General features: G+C 39.3%; 1 protein-coding gene across 3 annotated transcripts in view; it reads left to right on the top strand.

Annotated features, from left to right (window-relative positions):
* Positions 1-1361: 1361 nt before the first annotated feature.
* LOC117729359 (homer protein homolog 3-like) overlaps positions 1362-22557 on the top strand; it is a 37454-nt gene continuing 16258 nt past the window's right edge. The window contains exons 1-5 of one of the 3 annotated variants that reach the window (XM_034530360.1): positions 1362-1806; positions 3152-3195; positions 15985-16141; positions 17790-17921; positions 18343-18450. In XM_034530360.1, the coding sequence (XP_034386251.1) occupies positions 3173-3195; positions 15985-16141; positions 17790-17921; positions 18343-18450 (420 nt within the window). In that variant the 5' untranslated portion in view covers positions 1362-1806; positions 3152-3172. The remainder of the gene's footprint in view (positions 1807-3151; positions 3196-15984; positions 16142-17789; positions 17922-18342; positions 18451-22557) is intronic. The other 2 variants (XM_034530361.1, XM_034530363.1) reach the window with 2 other exon arrangements.

The following is a 22557-nucleotide window of genomic DNA, read 5'->3' as shown; positions in this document are numbered from 1 at the left end:
TCTAAGCGAGATGCTGCAGTGATTTTCAACAGTTTTTAGGGAAAGTTGTGGAGCTTGAACAAGAAGGGGGACATGTTCTCCAGATTTCTCGTCAGTTTTTGCCTATTAGCAGCCTAATCGGAGTTTTACATTCCCAAAATTGCACTTTACTATAACTTGAAGCATAACTGTTATTATACTTTATGGCATTATCATATATTTATTCCACATTTGATGTATTTGGTGTAAATTAATATATTCCATAGGATATATAAAATGTACAGGATTTTGTTTTATATGTGCATGTTTGTCCCTCGATGGACTGGCGGCCTGTCCAGGGTGTCCCCTGCCTTCGACCTATGTCAGCTGGGATAGGCTCCAGCGCCCCCGTGACCCTAATGAGGATAAGCGGTATTGAAAATGGATGGATGGATGGATGGATATGTGCATGTTTGTGTGTTAATGCTTATTTATGTTTCTGATCAACATGTCAGATCGAATCATATTTGTTCAAACTCATTAAAAAAAAAGGGGGAATTAGATTTTGGGAATCTTCAACTGAGAAAAGACAATTTAAGACCTGATTGTGTTTCTGATCCATTATTTTGCAAATCATTTATAAACTATATATACTGCAACAATCAAATTGTCAATGTGCCGTTCTTTGGTTGTGAGTGTATTTTTTTCAAACTTTTTTATTTGGTTTGATGTTCTGTGTGATATTGTAAGGATCATATTTGTGAAGTAATCCGTTTTTCTACAGTTTTGTTTAAATAATTAAATCTGCTATACTTAATATTATGGGATTTTCAGAAAGATGAACACATGACTGCAGTCATTTGGTGACATAATTATTGTCATGAAATATGCTCCCCTGTTCAATGAATACAAGCATTAGACTAATGCATACTATTCCCATAGGGACTTAATGTAAATGTCGCACAGCGAGTTTAATGAGCTTTGTGGTATTTCACAAGCAAATTTCCAGTCATATATATTTTCTCATCCTATCAACAGCAAGATATGTATTTTGCTGTTGATTTATTAGATTATATCCATCATAGTATGTGATAGGATTACAATATAGCTCATGAGATCAACAGTCAGTAAGTGCAGGATTGTCCATCTGACTGATTATTTGCTGAGGCTTTTATTGTAAACAACCATTTGACATGCGTCAAGTTTTTACTACGCTGCATCTCAGAATAATATGCACTGATTGGGGCTTTTAGGACATCCGCAGGCCATTTGCACATGTACTATTTCACATTTAAGTGGGGCTATGGGGGAGGGGGGAGTCGGGTGTGTAGTTCGCTTGTGGCCATCAGATGGCGCTGAAGAGGCTCCACGGGCCCATCCAGAGAGTTGAATGGGATACCAGTGTGATCTGGCACGGAGGCGGGAAGGGAGCACAGCACAAGTCCTAGACGAGGTTTGAGTCTTAAGCTCTCTGCTGCCCGACTTTGGTCGACATTCCTCCGTCAGTCCGGCCCGCAGGACTGAGCCAAACGAGTCACTGTGCGTAATTACGCATCGGGACGACACATCCGCGGCGTTTTTCGGCGTGGAAATCCGCGGACAAAGGGAGGAAGGAAGGCAGGCAGGCTGGAGTACAACTGACTTGAGAAGAGAGGAGTACTGTTGGAGGGGAAACTGGGGAGTCTGGAGTCGGAAGTGATTTGTCTTTTTTTTTCGGAAATGTAAGTTGCGTCCAAGATTTCGGGGAAGAAGCGAATCCGTTTAGAAACCGAGGAGAAAAGGACAAAAAGTGGAGTGCTGGTGAGTGGAATTAGTCCTCAAACAGCATCCAGATCCTCGGAGCATGGGGTAAGTTAGATGTTTGTGTCTGAAATGTTCAGATCGCGCCCCGCTGCTGTCTGGAAGCGATTTGTTCAAATGACGAACTGCTTTTAAAAAGTGAACTTTATGGTGACTTCATCTTTTTATTGTGACGCTTTGGTCTGGTTATTGTCTCTCCTCTAAGTCAATGGATCATAATATTACCATCAGTTCACTTGTGAAAGTACGTTTTATTTATTGGTGTACACCCTGAAAGCCCTTGCGGTTATTTGTGAACCTGTGTGAAGTCTGAGGTTTGTTTATACAAGAATGACATGTGTTACCAGGTGAAATTCATAAGCTGAAAGATCGTAGTTGCATTACATTTAAAACTCAGACACAGACAATTAGTTCCATATGTAATCAATCAGTTTATAGTCATATGATAAAACACACAACCAGTTTACTCATGCATCCTGCAGCTAACAGCATTACTGTGATTTCCTGTTCTCTATTCTTCTATTTGTATCTCTGACACACACACACACACACACACACACACACACACACACACACACACACACACAACACACACTTCCACTGGACCACTTCCAGGTCCATTGTAGTGCAGGGGATCCCGGGTGAGTTTGCTTTGGGTGTCAAAAGTGTGTGTGTGTGTGTGTGTGTGTGTGTTGAATTATACATGCAGGCCTTCAGTTTGGTTCAGACACACCTGAACCCTCCTCACATTACTATCCATGCTGTCGGCCTCCCCCTCTAGTGAACTTTAATTGAGATGCTACTCAAATGAAGGAATGTGAATAATATAAAAATATCCTCAGTGCAAATTTCAAGGCCTACATTACATGTAAAATGTGATATTTTATACTCTTATGGTTTATTTACTAACATGGTGGTGTTGACAAATGTAAGTAGAGTCCATTGGGATTTACAAATTCTTCAGACTATTGAAACTGCACTGATGCAGCATACTGTTGCTACAATTCAGTTCCTCAATTCAGACTGAAGTACTTACATATCAACTGTGTGTTGACAACACAATGCTCATTCACATTTGTGCATTAAAAAAAAAGCTGCATTTCTTTATCCCATTTCAGGAGCCTCTGGAATGAGACCGCCTTGTCAACCCATTATTTCTATAAGAGCTATTTGAATAGTTTGTCAATGAAAGACTGATTCAGGTTTTCTTCTCTTAATGGATTATTTACTATTTATTTACCTACCTTGAATTATATTTTCCAACCCCAGTCTAGTTGAGTTATGAGGTGTAGCTGCAGTTAAAACATTTTTTTATTGGATTAGCACTTGATATCAAAAGCCTCAGGAATTTAATATATATAACTTGGTTCCTCTTTCCCACATTGTGCTGCAGAGGAGTTGTCTGAGCTGTAAAATGTTCCCGGTCCATCGAGAAAGGTAAAACGTGCACGTCGTCTCTGTGTTGTGGCTCTGCATGACGGGGATGGGCGGTAAACTCCAAGTTTAGTTTTTGATCTCCTCCCAAATGATACTGGGCATCAGATGACTGTTATTGATGCCTTCCATCAGCAAAAGCTGCTGAAATGCCAACCCAGAGTATTTATTTATAATGTATGACTTTGTGTTAATATAGACATTATTTGGCAAAAAAAAATGGGCATTTGAAATGCAGTACAATGTCAGTATAAGGTAGCTTTTAATGGAAAAGCCAACATTAAATCATGAAATCTGAGTATAAGCCTCCACAAAAGGCTCTTTAGCTCTGTTTTATATTTTAGCATACAACATCAGTGCTTGTACTGTTAATACTTTGGGGTTCAATCCGCCCATCTCTTCTTCATCAAACATTTTCTTTTGCCACTGAGCAAAAGCCACCCTCATCGCATCCCTAATGTTTCTGGATACTGTGAACTGTAATATCTGACTGGCAGTGGAGGTTTCATGCCTGTCATGATGTGCAGATGTTTTCAGCACGCTCTCCTCTTGCTGTCTGTCTGTTTCATCATATCGTCCTGTCAGCTGCTCCATTACTGCTCCACTGTTGGATTCTGGAAACCCTTTAACAGTGCATTGTTTTTTATAAGGTGTTATGTTTTGCATGTAATTCTATGATTTTCTAAATAAGTACGCTAGTTAAGAGACAATGAGAGGCCAAGGGCTCATGATAATATAATCATAATCGGTTGATCTTCAGCAATAACTCCATAAAAGCTGTTCAGTGTCTGCGCCCTCCCACTAGCCAGGAAGAAACCAGCTGCTCTGTGGGGATAAGAACTTCTTAATTGCCGTTTGGCGACGTCTGCAATTGCTGAATAATCATCTCGGCAAACTCTTTTTCTGTTCACTTCATTTCACCTTGTTTTATTGGCATGAAAGTAATAACAGTGGCTGCGTGATCGAGATGAAAGATCATCTTGTTTTTTCTGTCTCTCCCTGACCTTCATATCTTGAATACAGAAAACACTTCAGCTATGTGTCACCTTCTCAGTGTGAGACCACAATAAGTTATCAGTCAGATGAGTTGACCTTCAGATAATGGAAGTGCTGTGCTGTCTTAAAACACTACCAGAGTTCACATTTATGGCATTTTTCCAAGTGTTTGCCAGGCTCAGGCTGGTGATTGTGCAACGTCAACATAGCTTGGGATGGTGGTCGACGTCTTCTGAAAAACCGACGACCATATTCCTTGTTTTACTTTTTACAAAGCTAACTAGTGTGAAAGCTTTGGCAGCGTATATGTTGTGCTACAGATATGGTTGATACTTGTTGGACAGCTTCAGTTTGAGTTGACGTTTACCCTCGCTGTGCTATTTTGGTGTGTAGTTGTATGTAGCGTGTCATGTTGCCAGACTGGACCAGACACTTTCACTGGCTCAGGAATGTGGACACAAGGGTTTACTCTGAGAGGTCAGAGGAAGCAGACCCATGAAGGAGAAATGCTTTGAAAGGTAACAAAGAGAAACTCCCTCAAAAGAAAGAAGAAAAAGAAATCTCTTTTTTGTCAGTGCAGTCCCCAGAGGATGTAAAACCACAGCAGAGTTCCAGTTGTGTGTCGTCTTAATGCACAGATGGTGAAAAATGATGCTCTGCTGAAGCACTCAGCTGACGCTCTCATTTAGACTGAATTCAATTTTTTCTTTTCAAGGCTTACGGGTCAACACGTGTGTTATTCAACCTGACAGTCTGAATATTTAATATTTCTGTTTTCACCCTCTCATCTATATATTTTCCTCTTCTCACGGAGACAGATACTTGACCCTGAGTGGGACCTTTTTTGTGTGGATAAAACGGTTATGAGATAACTGAAACAAGAAATTAAATCAAATAATGTTACATTACATAAGACCATTTGCAGTCTTCACAATGTTACATGCCCAGTGTAACAGCAATATTGCAAAGCTGGCAGCTCAGGGTCATATTGTAGCCCCTGGCCAGGTCCAGGCCAGGGGCTACAATATGGATGCAGGAAGCAGGGGCAAGAAGTCAGGACCCAGGACCAGCTTCAGACACAGCCAGGTCTAATGGACCCTGTGAGGCAAGAAGGCACAAAGACTCCAGGGAGGAAGTAGAGTTAGTAATGTGCAATGAAGACACGTAAATTCGCCCATAAGGAGAGAGAGAGAAGAGGAGAGAGGAGCTCAGTGTATCCTAAAACGTCCCCCAGCACCCTATAGGCCTATGGCAGCATATCTAAGGGCTGGACCAGAGCAAACCTGATTCAGCCCTAACTATAAGTACTATTAAAGAGGAAAGTCTTAAGTCTATTCTTAAATGAGGTGACTGTCTGCCTCCTGGACTGAAAGTGGAAGCTGGTTCCATAAAAGAGGAGCTTGATAACTGAAGGCTTTGGTTCCCATCCTAATTTTTAGGACTAGGAACCACGAGTAGCCCCGCATTTAGTGAGCGCAGGTCTCTAGTGGGGCAATATGGTACTACAAGCTCCTTAAGATATGATGGTGCATCACCAATCAAGGCTTTGTAGGTGAGGAGAAGAATTTTAAATGTGATTGTGTTGATGTTGATTTTGCAGGGATATGTAATGTGATTTGATGCACACAAATCAGTGCCCACAGCATGAAAGATATCCAGATTTCAAACTTTTTGCTTCTATAATTAATTGATTATCAATTGTTGTTCAATTTTATTGTTAAATTGTCATTTGACTAATTTATGGACAACATATTTAATATCTACATTACTTTCAGGGTTGGTAAAGCAGCAACACTGAACAGTCAGTTATGTTTTCTGTGGTAGTGATTGATACTTTTATTACCACTTCTATGGCATAGGAAATAATATTTATTTTTGTTTCCTCTTTCACTAAACATGCTCTTGGGTATAAACCAAGCCACGAGAAGAGCACCAGGCTTTGAAGCAAATTTTACACAGTGACCAAACAGTGGAATTATAATTTCTGAGTCACATGATGCCAAGAGGCCCAGAAAGACTTCTTTCTAACGACTTGCATTGTGAAAAAGACATCTGTAACTTAGTATAGGTAAATGAATTACCAGTGCGAAAACAAGAATAGCCCTTATTTAAATCCTTGGGCACTAAAAGTGGTACAATGCTCTGATAGCCGAATCAGCATTATTTTCCTTCATATATGTTCATGTGAATGGGCCCAATAATGAGAGATTGAAGGCAGGGTTAAAGGAAAAGCATGTGCACTTTCTCAATGGATGCTGAAAATCACTAGTTGATCCGGGTACTTTCATCTGCATTTTTATACTCTGAAGTCTGACCTTTTTTGTGCTTCATGGGCCACTGAGCAACTTTCATAGGAATGTACAAGGCCTGGCAACAATATCAACTTGCGTATTGCGTAACCCTACAACACAATTATCATCACTAATAATTTCCATGAAAGTAATAACTGTGCTTGCTTTGACCCTGACTTATCTTATGGCCATCTCCCCCTCATCAGATCTCCTGCAGGCTTTCTGATTTGCTGTTTCAAGTGTGAACATTCAGCTTTTATGTACAACCAGTAGGATTTTTGGCAAGCACATTTTGCAGCTACGCCCTCCCCCCAGGCTATTGACAGCTTGCAGAGCTTACAGAGCTCCATTATTGGCAGTTTGAGCAGTATTCTTCAACTACATGAGCGATTGGTTGGGTCTGACTGCAGAGCCAGACAGGAGGGTGCAGCCTCTGTTTCACAGATGAGAGATTCAGGGCGGTGTATGGATGCTGAATTTAAGAGGAGTAATGAGGGCGAGCAGTGACGGAGGATTATAAAGCGAAAATGTTCTTAATTTATGTAAGTTTATCAAAAACCGAGATATCAGTTAAAGTATGAGAGTATTTAAACTTTACATTTTATCTATAAAAAAATTAATGGCTAATGATACTCATAAAGGTTTATTTACATTTGCATCGGCCGAACAGCACTCCTTAGCTGTGATATATTCATAATATACCACAGCTAAGATGTGATATTCATAATATACCACAGCCTGAAGGGAGCTACTGCTTTTATAAAACGGTCAACGTACGCCACCAACTAGCTTATTTATTTATATTTTTAATCACAGGTTAGCTTCATATTGATTACATTATTTGGCTCTTCATTTAGATTATTTGTATCTCACCGTTTATTGTGTAACCACTAAACACATTGATAACCGCTTGCTCTCGGCTTGCCTGTTTATGTTAGGTGGTGTGTCGCGTGTCGATGTGTCTTCACGTTTCCACACTGATGGTCAATATCGGCCAATAGAGATTGTTGTTATTTTTTACCGTTCCCCAGAAGTCTTTTTTGGGCTGAAGATAAAATCAAGAATCTGACAAAGAAGCTTCAGCAGAGAGACAACACAATCCTTGATCTCAAGGAAGAGAAGGACCATCTCTCTGAGAAACTTGAGTCTCAAAGGCAGCTGTTAAGCCAGAGCAACAATGACTGGCAGGACAAGTATGACGCTCTTGAGCAGAAGAGCGTCCTGAACGAAGAAAGCTCTGAGTCCAGCATAAAGGCTTTGCTCTCAGACCGCAAAGCTCTGGAGGAAAAGATCCACAGTCTCTCTGAGAAACTCGAGTCCCAAAGCCAGGTGTTCAGCCAGAGCAACAAGGAGTGGCAGCACAAGTATGAGGCTCTTGAGCAGAAGATCGTCCTTAAAAAAAAGAGCTGGGAGTCCTGCACGAAGGATCAGCTCTCAGAACGCAGAGCTGTGAAGAAAGAGTTGAAGGAGCAGCTCGCCAAGACCAGACGGTTGGAAATGCAGATGGAGATCATGGTTCAGTTACAAAAGAGCCACGTGGCAGAGATCAATCAGGTTAAAGACCAAAGCCTGATCCTGAAGGACGTCTGTCTCCGTCTGAAGAAGAAGACTCTAGTCATCTTTGGGAGAAGGATGCAGGACAGATTCACCGAGGTGGAGCAAATGAAGTGAAGGAGGAGACCCCATCACGGTGTGAATGACGGCGTGAAACAAGCGCTGTTCATTTACTATTCATCCATGTTGTTTTTTTTATCCTGGTGCTCAGGATTTTCCCAAAACTAAAACTAAAATTGAAATAAAAAATCAAATCAATATGCTGTTTGGTTAAATATATTTAGTATTAAAAACAATTGTATGACATGACGGTGACCATACCAAAGAAGTACTGGTACTTGTATTTAAGTTGTGATTTTAACAATAAAATATGTTTATAAATGGTATTTTAGGTTAATAACAGATTATTCTGTAATAAATAATGATATTCTACAATTTAAAAAAAAATGTGATCTTCATCACTGACGGGTTTATGGATATATTTAATATGACCATTATTTACTAGTAATATAACTGTTATGTGTTGAATACCTGAAGCTCACTGCACAGAGGTTGACCAACAGACAGAGTTAATAATATATTCATAATGCTAATATACTATTAATCATTATTATTGAAATATTAGTAGGTGGAGCTTAGGGGTCTGAGGCTTTTTTGTAGAGGACATTCAGGGTGAGGGGCCGCTATATCAGATGGCTATTTCACCAAGCCTGACAAGCTTGCCACATTTGGTGAGTTTTGGAATATGGAAAGTACCCCAAATATGCGCCCAATGTTCCCCTAAGAAAAACTATGTCAGTCGCTTGGACCCTAAAAATATGACAATATAATAGTTGCAGCCCTGATGACGACCTGCAGTACATATCATTTAAATGCTAAAGTTTCATTTAATTTGTTTCTCAATTCGTGTGAATTCCACTCAATGTCTTGACTTGAAGGCACCATAAATTATAACAAACCTTTCTATTGAACAGAAAAGATAATTTCAATAAACACGGTCACCCTTTACATAGCTAGATTCAAACTAATTGTCTTGATTTAGTCTAATTCAGCTGGTGTCTTTACGGATTGTCCAATAATATCTGAGATGTGATTATTATTCTAGAGGAGGTAATAAACTGTTATCGGAGATAACAGTTCATAACAGTCCGCGCATAACAGTCCGCGAAGTAATTTGAAACTGAGCATGCAATGAACGCAGCCTCGTAGCTCAGGAAGTGTATTAGCCTCCTTGTTCTCTGATGGCTGCCTGAAGGTTCAACCATCGTACTGTCTGTTTATCATAGAAGTCCCTCTGTTTATGGTCTGAAATACAGTTGTCATTCTTCCCTGAGAGAAATAATTTCCTCTGTATGGATGTGAAGCTGAGAATGAGCTTGCATGCTCGGCAGACTCGCCAGTATTGCCATTTGTTTAGTTCAGTCCGACATTTCATATCTTCTTTTATGTAACCTCGAAATACCTTTTGAATGCTTCATGCCAATTAATTTATCATGAGGGTGGAGCTGACGGCCCCAGGGCTGTCATCTCCTCTATCTGGTGTCATTGCTGTGTGCTTTAAGGGGATGGATGGTGGATTAAAGCAACTTCAGCCATCAACTCAGACTCAGCTGCTTCACTCAACTTTTGTTCATATTCTGCCAAAGTCTCAGAAGTTTTGAGGTAAATTGTTGTTTTAAATCTTGTCAGCTGGCACCATGGTTGTTCAGGGACTTTGCTATAACCACAGTTATATAACGTTACGCTTTTATAACCCCAAGGATTGTAGAAGCAATACGATATCTATGATGTACTGATTCGTGCATTGTTGCTCAATGAAAACCAGTCTCACCAGACACATTTCTGTGCTTGCGATGTGAAATCTCCACTTGTGCAAGTCAGGTGACTTGTGTGTTTGGTTTTGTGTGTGTGTATAAATCGTGCTACTCACCTGAAGCATTGAGAAGAAGATCAGAGGGAACCGACATTCCAGTCTTGTATTCATAAAAAAAGTACCTTAAATTGTCAGTGTGGGAGCATTTTGGATATAGAAAATGTCCAGGGTATCATGTGAACCACAGATTAATTACCCAGATTAACCATCAGTCATTATCGGCCTAGATTCAGTAAAGCTTTGACATCTGCATTAATGCCTTCTAGTCGGCAATCCATAAACTACATTGTGAACAACACATCCATGTTTAAGTCGGCATGAGAGTATGTAGTTAAAGTTGGCAGTTTATTATGCATAATTAAAATAGTAGAGAATACAATCTTTTATTTCCATGTTAATTGTCTGTTTTTATGCAAATAACCACTATGGATGACTTTTGCAAAGTACAGTAAATATTTTATTTGGCTATATAATTAGCTATATAAATATATATATATATATATATATATATATATATATATATATATATATATATATATATATATATATATATATATATATAGGCCTATTTTAGGGCTGAAGGGATCTGTATCTGCCAATATGGAGCTTCAATGATCAGCAATTAGTTGATGGTTTACACTGACTTCAGAGCGGTTGAAATAATTTATTTTGGACGTGGCAAACAATTAATAATTTGATACCTTGCAGACCAGCTGTATAATCTAACAACAAAGGGATCTGGATCTGCCAATATGGAGCTTCAATGATCAGCAATTAGTATCGGCGGCCAAAAACGAGATCAGGGCTCTCTAAAAGTTATATTTGCCTCCTTTTTTTCCCTTTTGGGCCAATCCGAACCGTGAGTTTTATAATATGTTTCACCACGAGGGGATTCCAGGCAAGGTGCCACAATCCATCAGGACTTGTGAGGCATTCACAGATATTCAAGCACCGATGGCACAGCCCTCGGGAGCAATTTAGGGTCAAGTGCCTTGCCCAAGGACACATCAAACAGCGATTCTCTGATTGAAGTAAGACCCGCTATACCTCCTGAGCCACAGTCACCCATTTGGCATCGCATCTAAAACATCTGATTGCTGCAGACTTGTGAGGCGCATGAATACGATGACGTCCAGAAGTGAAGAGAAATTTCCCACAGAAGCGCTAAAAATGTTTTTGCACATTGAGGTTTGAGCCACACTTGAGGATTCAGGCCCGATTCCCCTCCGGTCTGCCTGCCTGGGCTCAGATCCCAGCAGAGCTTCTCTCCCGTGTGCCCCAGGTATTACCGGCCTGTCTCTCCTGTCTCCTCCACTCTGACCCTGAATATGAATAAAACTAATCCCAAGGAGAACTCTCCTGAGATGGAAAACCACATTGGTTTTAGCACATTATTAGTTTTGGCAGTATTACCGCTAAAATAAAGACAATTATTGTTGTTTTGTCATATGAGCCGGTATTCACACTATAGAGAACGTAGAAATTGGAGAGAAAATTATTTTGAAAGTAAACTAATCATTTGAAAGGATTTATTGCTTTTCTTCTGTTGAGTGTGATATCAACTGAATATCTTTAAGGAAATTGTGAGATTATCAATAGATATTTTGAAGATATTTGACATATAAATAAATATTATTATTCAGCTCTAATTCCAATGTACAATGGTGTACACTGAAAGAGCAAAGAGGAGTCTGTTTGCATAATGTTGATGGGATGGACGGGTCAAACTTTGACCTTTTTTAGTTGTGGGTGTGTTTTTATGACGATGAAATACCTCTCACTTCCCTCGATAAACTGAAAGAAACATTTGTATTAAGTCCTTTCAAACCTTTGAAGAGATTAAGTTAATATGGTGTCCCTGTCTTCATGCTCTTGTTATTGTACACTGCTCAGATATTTCCATTTGGTGTGAAATGCATCAAAGTACAGAAGCTAAAGATGCTGTTTCGTGGGCACTTTAACTTAACATGCTGTTAGCCTCCCCTTAGGACCCCACCATCCACAAGACAAAGACATTTTAAAGGCCCTGGCAGGATTCAACAATAAGGCTTTTGAGTTGCTTTAAGTGGCATTAGAGAGGATGTGGGCCAAACTCTGACTATGTATTGAGCAGTTTGACACAAGTCTGAGAGCATGGCCGATAAAAGATAACGATTAACTTTTAGTTGTTGTTATTTAAATACCCACAAATAAATAAAGCAGTTTGTAAAAAGTAACTCGACAAAGGCAGGTATATTTCTGACCCACGTTCCCGCCTCACCAGGCAAGTTTAAGTAATACTAGTAGATTGTTTTCTATTTTTTGTTGACAATTATGAAAAGGCAATGTGATTTATCCCCTGAAACTGTCTAAACCGTAAACATGTTGTGATGTTTTTGACCTCTTTAATTACTGAGCTGTAATTTGATCTTCCGCCACTCACGCATGGATGTGTAGCAAAGAGTGTGTACAGTATGACGGAGGGGAAGGGGGGGTGGGCCGATGTATATTTGACCTGGAATAGATTGACAATAATTGATCTCCCCTCACTGGTTTTAGGCCTCAGGCTCACAGCAGGAGGTGGGTACCCTCTGACTGATGTATGAAGATGTACTGTAGCCGACATTGACGAGCACTACACTTGAGTACAATTTAGAGATACTCCCACTAGTTTATATATTTATTATTATTATTTTTATATTTACTTTCACTCCATATCAGAGTATTGTAGCAGTTTCTGCTTTGCCACATTTAGTGCTGAAGTAACATGTTACTTTGCAGATTAAGATTTTACAAACAAAAAATATGAAGTAGATATGATGCATTATTTTCTATTAAACCGCCAAACAGCTTACTGTACATTGTGATGTTAAATAATGAGGTCTGAGTAAGATCTTACGGATAGAAACATAGCCTTTTTTATATAGAGGGAAATTGAGCATATTTTCTTGGTGGTATTGCTATTGCACATCTTGCTCTTTTATCATAAACATAAATCTGGTATCTTGTCCTATGGGGTTATGTTGGGCTGCTTCTAGTTTTATTTACTTTAGCTTAACATTTGTCTGACCGCTTCAATGAAAAGCTATCCAGGTTGTCGGATATGAGTAGCTGTCTCCTGCTAGTCATGCAGGGTTTTACTCTCCCCACATCTGATTTGATTAAGGACCACACAGTTTCATGATAATTGGATCAGGTGTGTGTAAAGCACCACATCTGACTACACGCCTCCTGTGGCTGTGAAGCTGCTGGGCAGTGTTTGCTCACCTCAGGAGGAATTTAATCCAGTTTTAATCTGCTCATATCATCAAACCTCGACGTGATGCATCCTGTCTGAGCTGATTACGGTAACGGGCTTTTCACAGAGCAGCGTGAAGACGGGCCAAATGAATGATGGTACATTAATTTCTGTGTGATCCGCTGTGATTGCTGGGAGCTGATGAGTCATTGTTTCCTATTAAAGCTGGAGTGCGGGACTTTTATATATAAACAAACGTCCGTTACATTCAAGCCCTTTGCCAAACGAATTCACTCAGTCAATCATGCTCAGGAACACTAATCATGTACTCAAGTACTACTATCAAGTACTTTCATGGTACTGTTGATTTGCTTGATTTGTGTCTGATGTTTTGTGAGATAAATGTGGAGGTTTGCCACAAACCTCCTCTTTGAAAAGCTTGGTTACAATATCCTTTTCACATGTTTCTCTTTCTTAATCTGAAGAGAACTGTCTGGTTCTATCGCAGTCTACTAGCATATTTTCACGTGACAAATTGCTGCTAAAAAGGACACACTCAAGGACAGTTGCACAGTGGCAGTTAAAGGTGCCAGAGATAATTGACTCTGTACACTGACATGCTCAAGCTGATCAATTTGATGCAGTGTTTGAATGTGTGGAAGCAACAGCCATGTTGCCTCACTAATGCACTGTCTGCATCCTCACAAGTGATGAGTTAAACACCAAAGGGAACCAAATAAAATCTGTTTTTTTTGGACCAATTGATTGACTTCATAACTTCATTGTAACATAAAACTACGCAAACTGCAATTGTGAAGCATGCATTGCGAATTAAACATGCAGTAAAATATCACGTGTAATGTCCTCAAACAGGAAACCTAACTGTATTCTATCTATAATAGCAACAACTGTATCGCAACAGCAGAACTGTCATTAAATTGCAGTAGGGTTGAAACAATTTATCAAGCTTGACCGTTAACATTTAAAATAACCGTTTGGTAAGAGACCGCACTAAACAACCTTCTGTTGATTGTAGTTGCTCTTTTTAAAATGTTATTGGCAGACATTGTGGCTTGTTACACAGGGAAAAGCACAGGCTTCATTCCATTGAATTGTCCTAGTTAGACAGAGAGCCAGTATACCCAGTAGGGTATACACTGGAACTGGAATTTAGCCATTAGTTATGTTATTGATTGCACCTTTCCTGCTAAATATATCAAATATATGCTGTGAAAAATGTAGAACCAGGCTAAATGCAGTCAGAGACATAATGAGTCAAGCTAGTTAGCTCCTAGCTGCTAGCTTTCTAGTCTTTCAAGACTAATAACTCAACAGACAATGAATATATGAAAAATCATTAATACAATAATAAAACCTGTCTTTCATATTTACCCGAGTTTGTTCACTTTCACTTTTTAGATGATATGCACCAAAAATCTTCATTTGTTTGAATATTTTTATTATTGAAGAAATGTTTGTGTGCTCGGATTGAACCCAAAATACCAAAAAACCCACACATTTTGTGAGTCCTTGACTAACTATCATAGACATACTATTGACATGTTACACACTGTGAGGGTAGGTATCAGAATATACAAACTAGAGACTTGCGGTCGTAGTTTGCTCACCATGTCTGTGACCGTTGTTCAGTCCGTTTTTTGTGACATCAATCGGTCATATTTATTGTATCTCTGGCCTCTGTTATCCTGGACCTGACACCAGAATCTGCTTCCTTGGCTTCTGCTGCTATTGTTTATTGTCAATTGTAGCTCCAGTAATGTGTGTGGAAACAATAACGATTGTTTGTATGCAAATGTTCAGTAATTCCAACCAAACCCAGTGGGAACAATGCTTCCTATAGACATTGATGACCTATATAAATGGTTATTTCTCATGCTTACACAAAGAACAGAGCCCCCCCCACCCCACCCCCCCACCCCCACACACACACACACATTATCCTCATTAATGTCAGTATATAATTGACTTGCAATGGGAACAGCCCATTGCATACATTGACATTGTGCAAACTCTATTAGCTGTGTAATGTTGCATGAATTCACCAAAGTGCCCGCGTAGTCCCTCCTCATCCCGTGATCTCTATCCACGGTTAGTCATCACGGCGAGTTTATGGTTCTTTAAAGAGAGCAGATTTGGACCGCTAGCGGTTAGCAAATCTTCAGCTTCATTACACCAGGAGAACATCCATGACCTCAAGGTTCCTGACAATAATATTAGGGAATTGAGGGTATTTTTGTACCTATTTATAGCTTCATCCATCATCATTGTACACTCAGTGGAAGAGTGGGGTCCTCAAAGTGTCAAACAAATCATTGGGTCACACTCAAACAGATGATAATGATTAGATGGGTATCTGTAGGATTTTATCGATACTAGTACTTTTATCGATGCTGCTTATTGGTTCTCTGGTTCTTTTTGATTATATTGTGATTTAAAAAAGACAATTAATTAACAATCAACATTTCAAAAGCTGTTCTCTAGATGAATGGAAGTTTTGGTTCTGAAGCATTGGAAAAAACATTTCAACAATTGTCTGGGAATAGTTTGTAGTTCTTTAATCTTATACCTAAAATACAAAGTAAGGATGCATCAAATTCACTATTTCAGTCCTGATACTATACCTGGGTTTGGCTATCAGCCAATACTGACTAATTTCTTTATGACTGCAAACCACTTTTAAATAAAATGGAAAATTATAGATAAAAAAAAGCACATGACTCAAACCTCATCCTACCTGCCTGGATGTATTCACAAGCCTTTTGTAAATTAATGTGACAATAAATCACCTGAAACACTAAGTTAATACATTCTGTTGAGTTTTTAAATTTTTTTTTTTAAAGGGAGCAGCCCATCTTCAGCGCCAGAGCTCATGTCTTCCAAATCGACCCGGCCACAAAACGGAACTGGCTGCCAGCCAGTAAACATGCGGTCACAGTTTCCTTTTTCTACGATGCCAGCCGCAGCGTCTACCGCATCATCAGTGTTGGTGGGACGAAGGTGGGAGCCCGCACAGATACACATGTATAAATGCTGCTTCATAGGTTCACATCACACGTGTTCTTATTTGGTTTTAGGCCAAGACACAAAAAACAAGTTATTCTGCATATAGATTCTTGAAAGAGAAGAAACGTTAAAAACTAAAATCATTCTTTAAATGACATTTTCCAAAAGTAATTTACAACATTGATTGATTTTAAACAAACTTGATTGCCTTATTAATTATAACATGTAGTGTTGTGGAACTGCTTGAAAAATCAGATCCAGGTTTTGCTGGGCCCGTTACTTCTGCAGTAACGTACGGCAGCTTTTTACTAACAGTGAGTTAACAGTGTTTTACTCCTGTGGTATTCATATTACATTGGTGGAGGGATTCTTCATTTGTGGGGTGTCAAATCCTACTGACTTGCATTTTATTTCGCCCCGCCTCCTAGCCTTTGCTTCTTCAAATATAGGAACATACATCTGTTTTCCATTAGCTTTTGGCTGTTATGGGTGGGGATGCATTAGTCGAAGTTGCACATTGTCAACGGAATATTTATAACACACCCACATCTGTAATAACGTGTCCATAAGAACAGTAAAACACACGGGGCTCTTGTTGGCACCTAAATAAAAACTCTTTATTGTTATCACTCAGTTGTGCCAATGTAGCACCCTGACACTTCAGTATTTTTGAGAGGAGACCAAAGAAATCTACATTTGGTAACAAATCCCCCGAGAATATTTCTGGAACGATAAACGCACACCACAAAAAGCTTTTTAACGAGCTATTTTTCTGGCCTGGCTGTTTGGTATCTTCATGCATGCACAGTCCTCGGGTAGACCGTCACAATGTTTTTTTTAATCTGTAAATTACGCAAAGGCTCCAGATTTAGATGACTACACAATCTAAATGTGACTAGTGGTATTAATGTAGCAGTCTTATTTATTGTTGCTTATGATCTAAAGAAAAACAGAATTCAAACAGCAGCCCGTTTACTGCAATGAGCTGCTCCACAGTGAAATGTTGGCCTCTTGATTATCAGATACAAATCTGCATATGTTCTGGTGAAAAATATTACAATGAGCTGTGATGAATTTGGCATTTAAAGACAACATAAATTATTTATTCTTGATATTGTGAATTCTCTGTCCTTGAAAATGACCTTTTTTGTAAAACAAGCTTTTTAAGCACATAAGCTTGATAATTGCATACAAGCACATGCATGAGCAGAATTATAGTCGATGCACCTTCATCACAACTTCTGTAGTTGTGGATTCATCTAAAAGCTCAAATCCTAAAGAAATTTGTGAAATAAAAACTTGGTTGGAAATAGTGTTTTAAGGAAATATACTATTTGATTTTAAAATACAAACAAACATATTTATATTAAAAGGAAAATGCTAAATATGAATAATAAATGTGCTCCAGTGAACAAATTAGTTAGTTTTTATAGCAAACAAAAATATTCAAATATTTTTCTCTTTTATCTATATCTCATATATATTTTAGGGTTGACCCCCCCCCTCTATATATTTTGTCTGAACCCACTCTAGTGTGCATATTTGATGTTTAATATCCCTCTCGGTTCTTGCTCTACTTCCTACGGGATCATTTACCTACTTTTATGTTATTTATTACTTATTTTATTCTCTGTGGTGTCAGGCCATCATCAACAGCACCATCACTCCCAACATGACCTTCACCAAAACCTCCCAGAAGTTTGGCCAGTGGGCAGACAGCCGGGCCAACACCGTCTACGGCCTGGGCTTCTCCACAGAGCAGCAGCTGCAGCAGGTAAACTGCTGTCACACACACCTCGCCAACATTGAAATAAAAATCCGTAAAGAGTTTTTCATTTATTCAATATTTCCCAGAGAGGGCGAGGGTGGAAAAAGAGTGACTATGGAGAGTACAGTGATGTGATGATGGAGGCCCAATTTCCCCCGTTTCTAATTCATATTAACGCGTCTTGTGTTCTGTCGGTGTTTGATGCAGCTGGATTATTACACAGACACAAAACACCTCCAATATCTTTTCCTCACCATAATGCAGGTTCTCACATACTTCCTCCCATGACATTTATTGGTATTTTTTATTATTATATACAAGTACCAGCTGAAGATTTAAAACAGTGATTTAAGTATGATGTAGACATGGTGCGTTTGCGTTTTGAGGCATACCCTGTGTAACTTCTGTCTTCTGTGTCCACCTGTAGTTTGCAGAGCAGTTTAAGGAGGTGAAGGAGGCGGCCCGTCTGGCCAGAGAGAAATCTCAGGAGAGGTTTGAACTGGCCAACCCTGCGCTTAACATTGCAGCTCCAGAGGTAAAGCACTGCTCGACTTTCTTAAATGTGTTCATAGTTTGGCTCATTATAGCGTTCCCTTGGTAGTAAATGGAAGCTCCGTCTTCTTAAATATACTGGGGGAAAAATCAAAGCTATAAATCATCGTGACAGATCTGACAAAAGACCTAATCAGCCAAAATAAGTGAATAATACGGGAACATTAACATATTAATTAATGTATTTTGCTATATACACAGTATGTGTGTGTGTCTATCTATATATATATATATATATATATATATATATATATATATATATATATATATATATATATATATATTGAGTATTTAGATGCTTTGACAACAACAAATATGGTTATATTGGTGTGGTGGAAGAATTCTGAAATGGCAGAGATATAAAACCAACACTATCTGCATCAAGGATAGTTTAGTTTTTTACAGAATTAGACATGAGTAGTAATCAGCAATAGGATTTAAAATAATAAAAACATGTATTGGTGTAACCATCACAAGAAGCACAAATTGGAACTGGCACTGCTAGTAAGGGTTGAATAACCACTGGTTTTATTATATGAGCAAAGTCTGAAAAGTGTTTGTTGTTCAGACTTTAGAGGAAATACATTTTTAAACATGTTCAGGATCTTGCCCGTGACTCCCAGGCCGATACGACAGAACGGAGCAGTAATATGCCAAAAGATTTAGTGGCTTTGTTTCTATTTTAAACATATACCGAATCACGAGATTACAAACATGTAACTTCATCTGACTGCTCAATTATTCTCCCGTTGGTTAACTCCATAAAAATATTTAATGCATGACAAATGGAGATGAGCGGCAGAAAGAGACGCCGGGCTCAAGGTGTTTGAAGGGGCAGTAATGTCTGGGACTGAAGGAAAGAAGGATGAGGGATCAGGAAAATGGAGTTGGAGGAAGTGAGAAAAGCCAAATCGTTTATAATTGAAGGGAATCTGGCTGCTGCTGAAAGGACAATGGCCAGTTTGTATACTGCCAGCGTCTGTGATTTCTTAGTGGACTTGATAACTCTGAGGTTCAGTTTGACAAGAGAAAGTTTGCCTGCAGTGGAAACTCTTCATCCTTCACTTATTTCTCGCTCACAAAACAAGACGGCTTGTAGCGACAGTACAAGTAGATCAGAAGACAGAGTTATTCTTTTCTTTCAACACCAAAACACACTCAATTTCAGAGGCAGTTATTTAATTGTACAAACATGGCTTCACAGCTGCTATGCTAGGAGTGGTGTGAGTGGTGTGAGTGGTGTGAGTGGCGTGAGTGGTGTGAGTGAGTGTGTGTGTGTGTGTGTGTGTGTGTGTGTCCTAGCAAAGAGCCACTCAGCAGGTCTCAGAGACTGCAGTCACGCTGCCAACCGCGACCTCAGCTCTGACACTCGGATGTGAGCTGATTCAAAAGTCCTTTTGTTGCCTGCAAATTTGCTTCTAATCTGTCATATTCAGTTTAATATTAACCTTTTATATCAGATTAAGGCTCAGTTTACTATTCCCTCAGTGTATTTGACATTGATCAGTTACTTTCTTTTTGATCACTCTAATATCTTATCTTTAATTTCTTAGACTCGGAGTCAATGACAAAAGCTTAGTTTGAGATCTCTTTGTAAATTAGGGAAAAGTAAAAAAGGGGGACTTGGACATGGAAAGCGTCTTTACCACCAGAAAGCTTCTCTAAACACGTTATGTTACAATTCTTTTAATTAACATTGTTACAAATGGTAATGTAACAGAATAAAAGCAAAGTGGAGAACACATCAAACTGCACACATATAGATCAAGGTCAGCAAGCAGAGGGGTTACATACTGTTACCGTGACAACCAAGTAACACTCACAGAGCACAGTGACACATGTTCATCCACACAGACAAACACACACACACACACACACACACACACACACGGACGGACGGACAATAACAGCACCTGGATAAAGCTGCAAGGTCAGACGCAAGCAGACGAGTAGCCTGATTTCTAAAAAACAGCAGTCATTGATTTTTGTGTTGGGCAGTAAACGCAGAGGTGTCGTTGTCCTTATTATCAAACCCTCCGACTCACCGCTGCACATTGTAAAACGTTGCTGACTCTCTGAACCTGTGTAATATGGATATAATAGCCAGTCAAAGTTGTTATGAAGTGTAAGTACATGAGGTTATTTTATGTATGAGCTCCATTTAGGATGATATGGCTTTCATTTACCAACATTATAAATAGTTTTAAAGCTCTCCACCAACACAGAACTATTTTGTGTAGATCGAGGTCAAAGTTTACCAAAGGAAGTGCTTGAGTTAGATGTGAGTGAATGTCTCTTGCTACGAAATGTTAATCAAAACATCAGCAGGTAGAGGAAGAAAATGTAATAATACACAGCTAAATATTCAAACCGTACATCATAATAAACTACAACATAATGTGTACATGCTGGAAAGGAGCTGCAGTATTTTGTCTCATTTTATTTTCCTCTGCTGTATCTGTATGTTTTGCATCCCATTTAGCTGGTCAGTAACAGTCCTTGTCAGTAGCCATCTACCGTATTGCGGAGGTGTGTTTGTGCAGCCTCGAGCGGTACAGAGCACATTTCTGCCTCTGATATGCGGATGGCAGCAGGGAATCTCATGCAGTAGAGCTTCAGCTTTCAGGCTTGTTTGCAGAGCTCAAAACTGAGATGGAGGAGGAGATGGCGAAGTTTAGTGAGATAAAGAAGAAGAATACAAAATCAATATAAAGCCCATTATAGAACTGACGGGTAACTTGTTTATGCTATGAAATAACATTTAGGGAATATACTTATTATTTATTAGATTCTTCATTTAAGTGTTGTAGTATTGGCCGTTGACATTGCCCTGTTTATATTTGTGGTGGTCAGTATAAAATAGCTTAAATAAGAATGTGCAAGAGTAAAGATCAAGCTAGTCATATGCAAACGGTTTATTGAAATATAAGATAAGCTGGTCTTATTATTATGGGATAGGAATCACCAGAAGTCCCATGATATGATATGATCATGATACGATATTATTGCGTCCTCTAGCAGTGAGGAGGCACAACGTGCCAAATGTGGAGGAGAACTATGGTAGTCGACTCAAAAACATGAAAACGGAAAGATGTAGAGCCAGAGGTCGGTGCTCCGGATGTAGATTAAAACGGCTCATTCTCAGGTAACGGAAACATTTCAGGTGATTGTACACAAAAGAAAACCTACTTAAAGAAGCAAAAAAGTGTGAGTGTGACATCTGGTTAGCTCACGGCTGCCGCTTTGCTCTGATCTCATGTCAAAAAGAGTGCAGAAGAGATGACATCTCTGCCCATAAATCCTCTGAACAGCAGTGTAAACACAGCAGGACACAGAAGCTGTTTCAGGTAACAGCTGTCATTTGTTTGTGCCTGCTGAATGGAGCTTTTTAGCTCGGCTTTCTCCATCCGTACATGGTATCCATGCAGAAATGCCAGTTATCAATATTTTAAACCACAGACTTGGTCTTAAAACCAGCTAAAAGTGTGTGTGTGTGTGTGTGTGTGTGTGTGTGTGTGTGTGTGTGTGTGTGTGTGTGTGTGTGTGTGTGTGTGTGTGTGTGTGTGTGTGTGTGTGTGTGTGTGTGTGTGTGTGTGTGTGTGTGTGTGTGTGTGTGTGTGTGTGTGTGTGTGTGTGTGTGTGTGTGTGTGTGTGTGTGTGTGTGTGTGTGTGTGTGTGTGTGTGTGTGTGTGTGTGTGTGTGTGTGTGTGTGTGTGTGTGTGTGTGTGTGTGTGCGTGCGTGCGTGTGTGTGTGCGCACACGGACACATGAATAAATAAATTAGGTTTGTGTCTCAGTAAAACGGGAAAAAGAGGCTTTATAAAGCTATGGGAGCAAACGCGCTGATGCTCGGATAAATAAGTAAACGCCATAGATGTACTTAGGATGAACAGTGGCGCAGAGACATCAGCTTTCAGCCTTTGAATATTAAATTATCTGGGTATCCATCGATTTCAAAGCAAGCCTCTCGAAACTCCAAAAAGTAGACCTGTTTTTTTAATCCGATATTTATTTGTATTCCACTTTGTTGATTAAATAAAAAAACGGTAAAACTAAATATTATTTGATCGGCATCTCGTTTCGATGATAC

The sequence above is a fragment of the Cyclopterus lumpus genome, chromosome 4 (genome assembly GCF_009769545.1).
Source record: "Cyclopterus lumpus isolate fCycLum1 chromosome 4, fCycLum1.pri, whole genome shotgun sequence".
NCBI classification, from domain to species: domain Eukaryota; kingdom Metazoa; phylum Chordata; class Actinopteri; order Perciformes; family Cyclopteridae; genus Cyclopterus; species Cyclopterus lumpus.
This window is presented reverse-complemented; position numbering and strand designations above follow the sequence as displayed.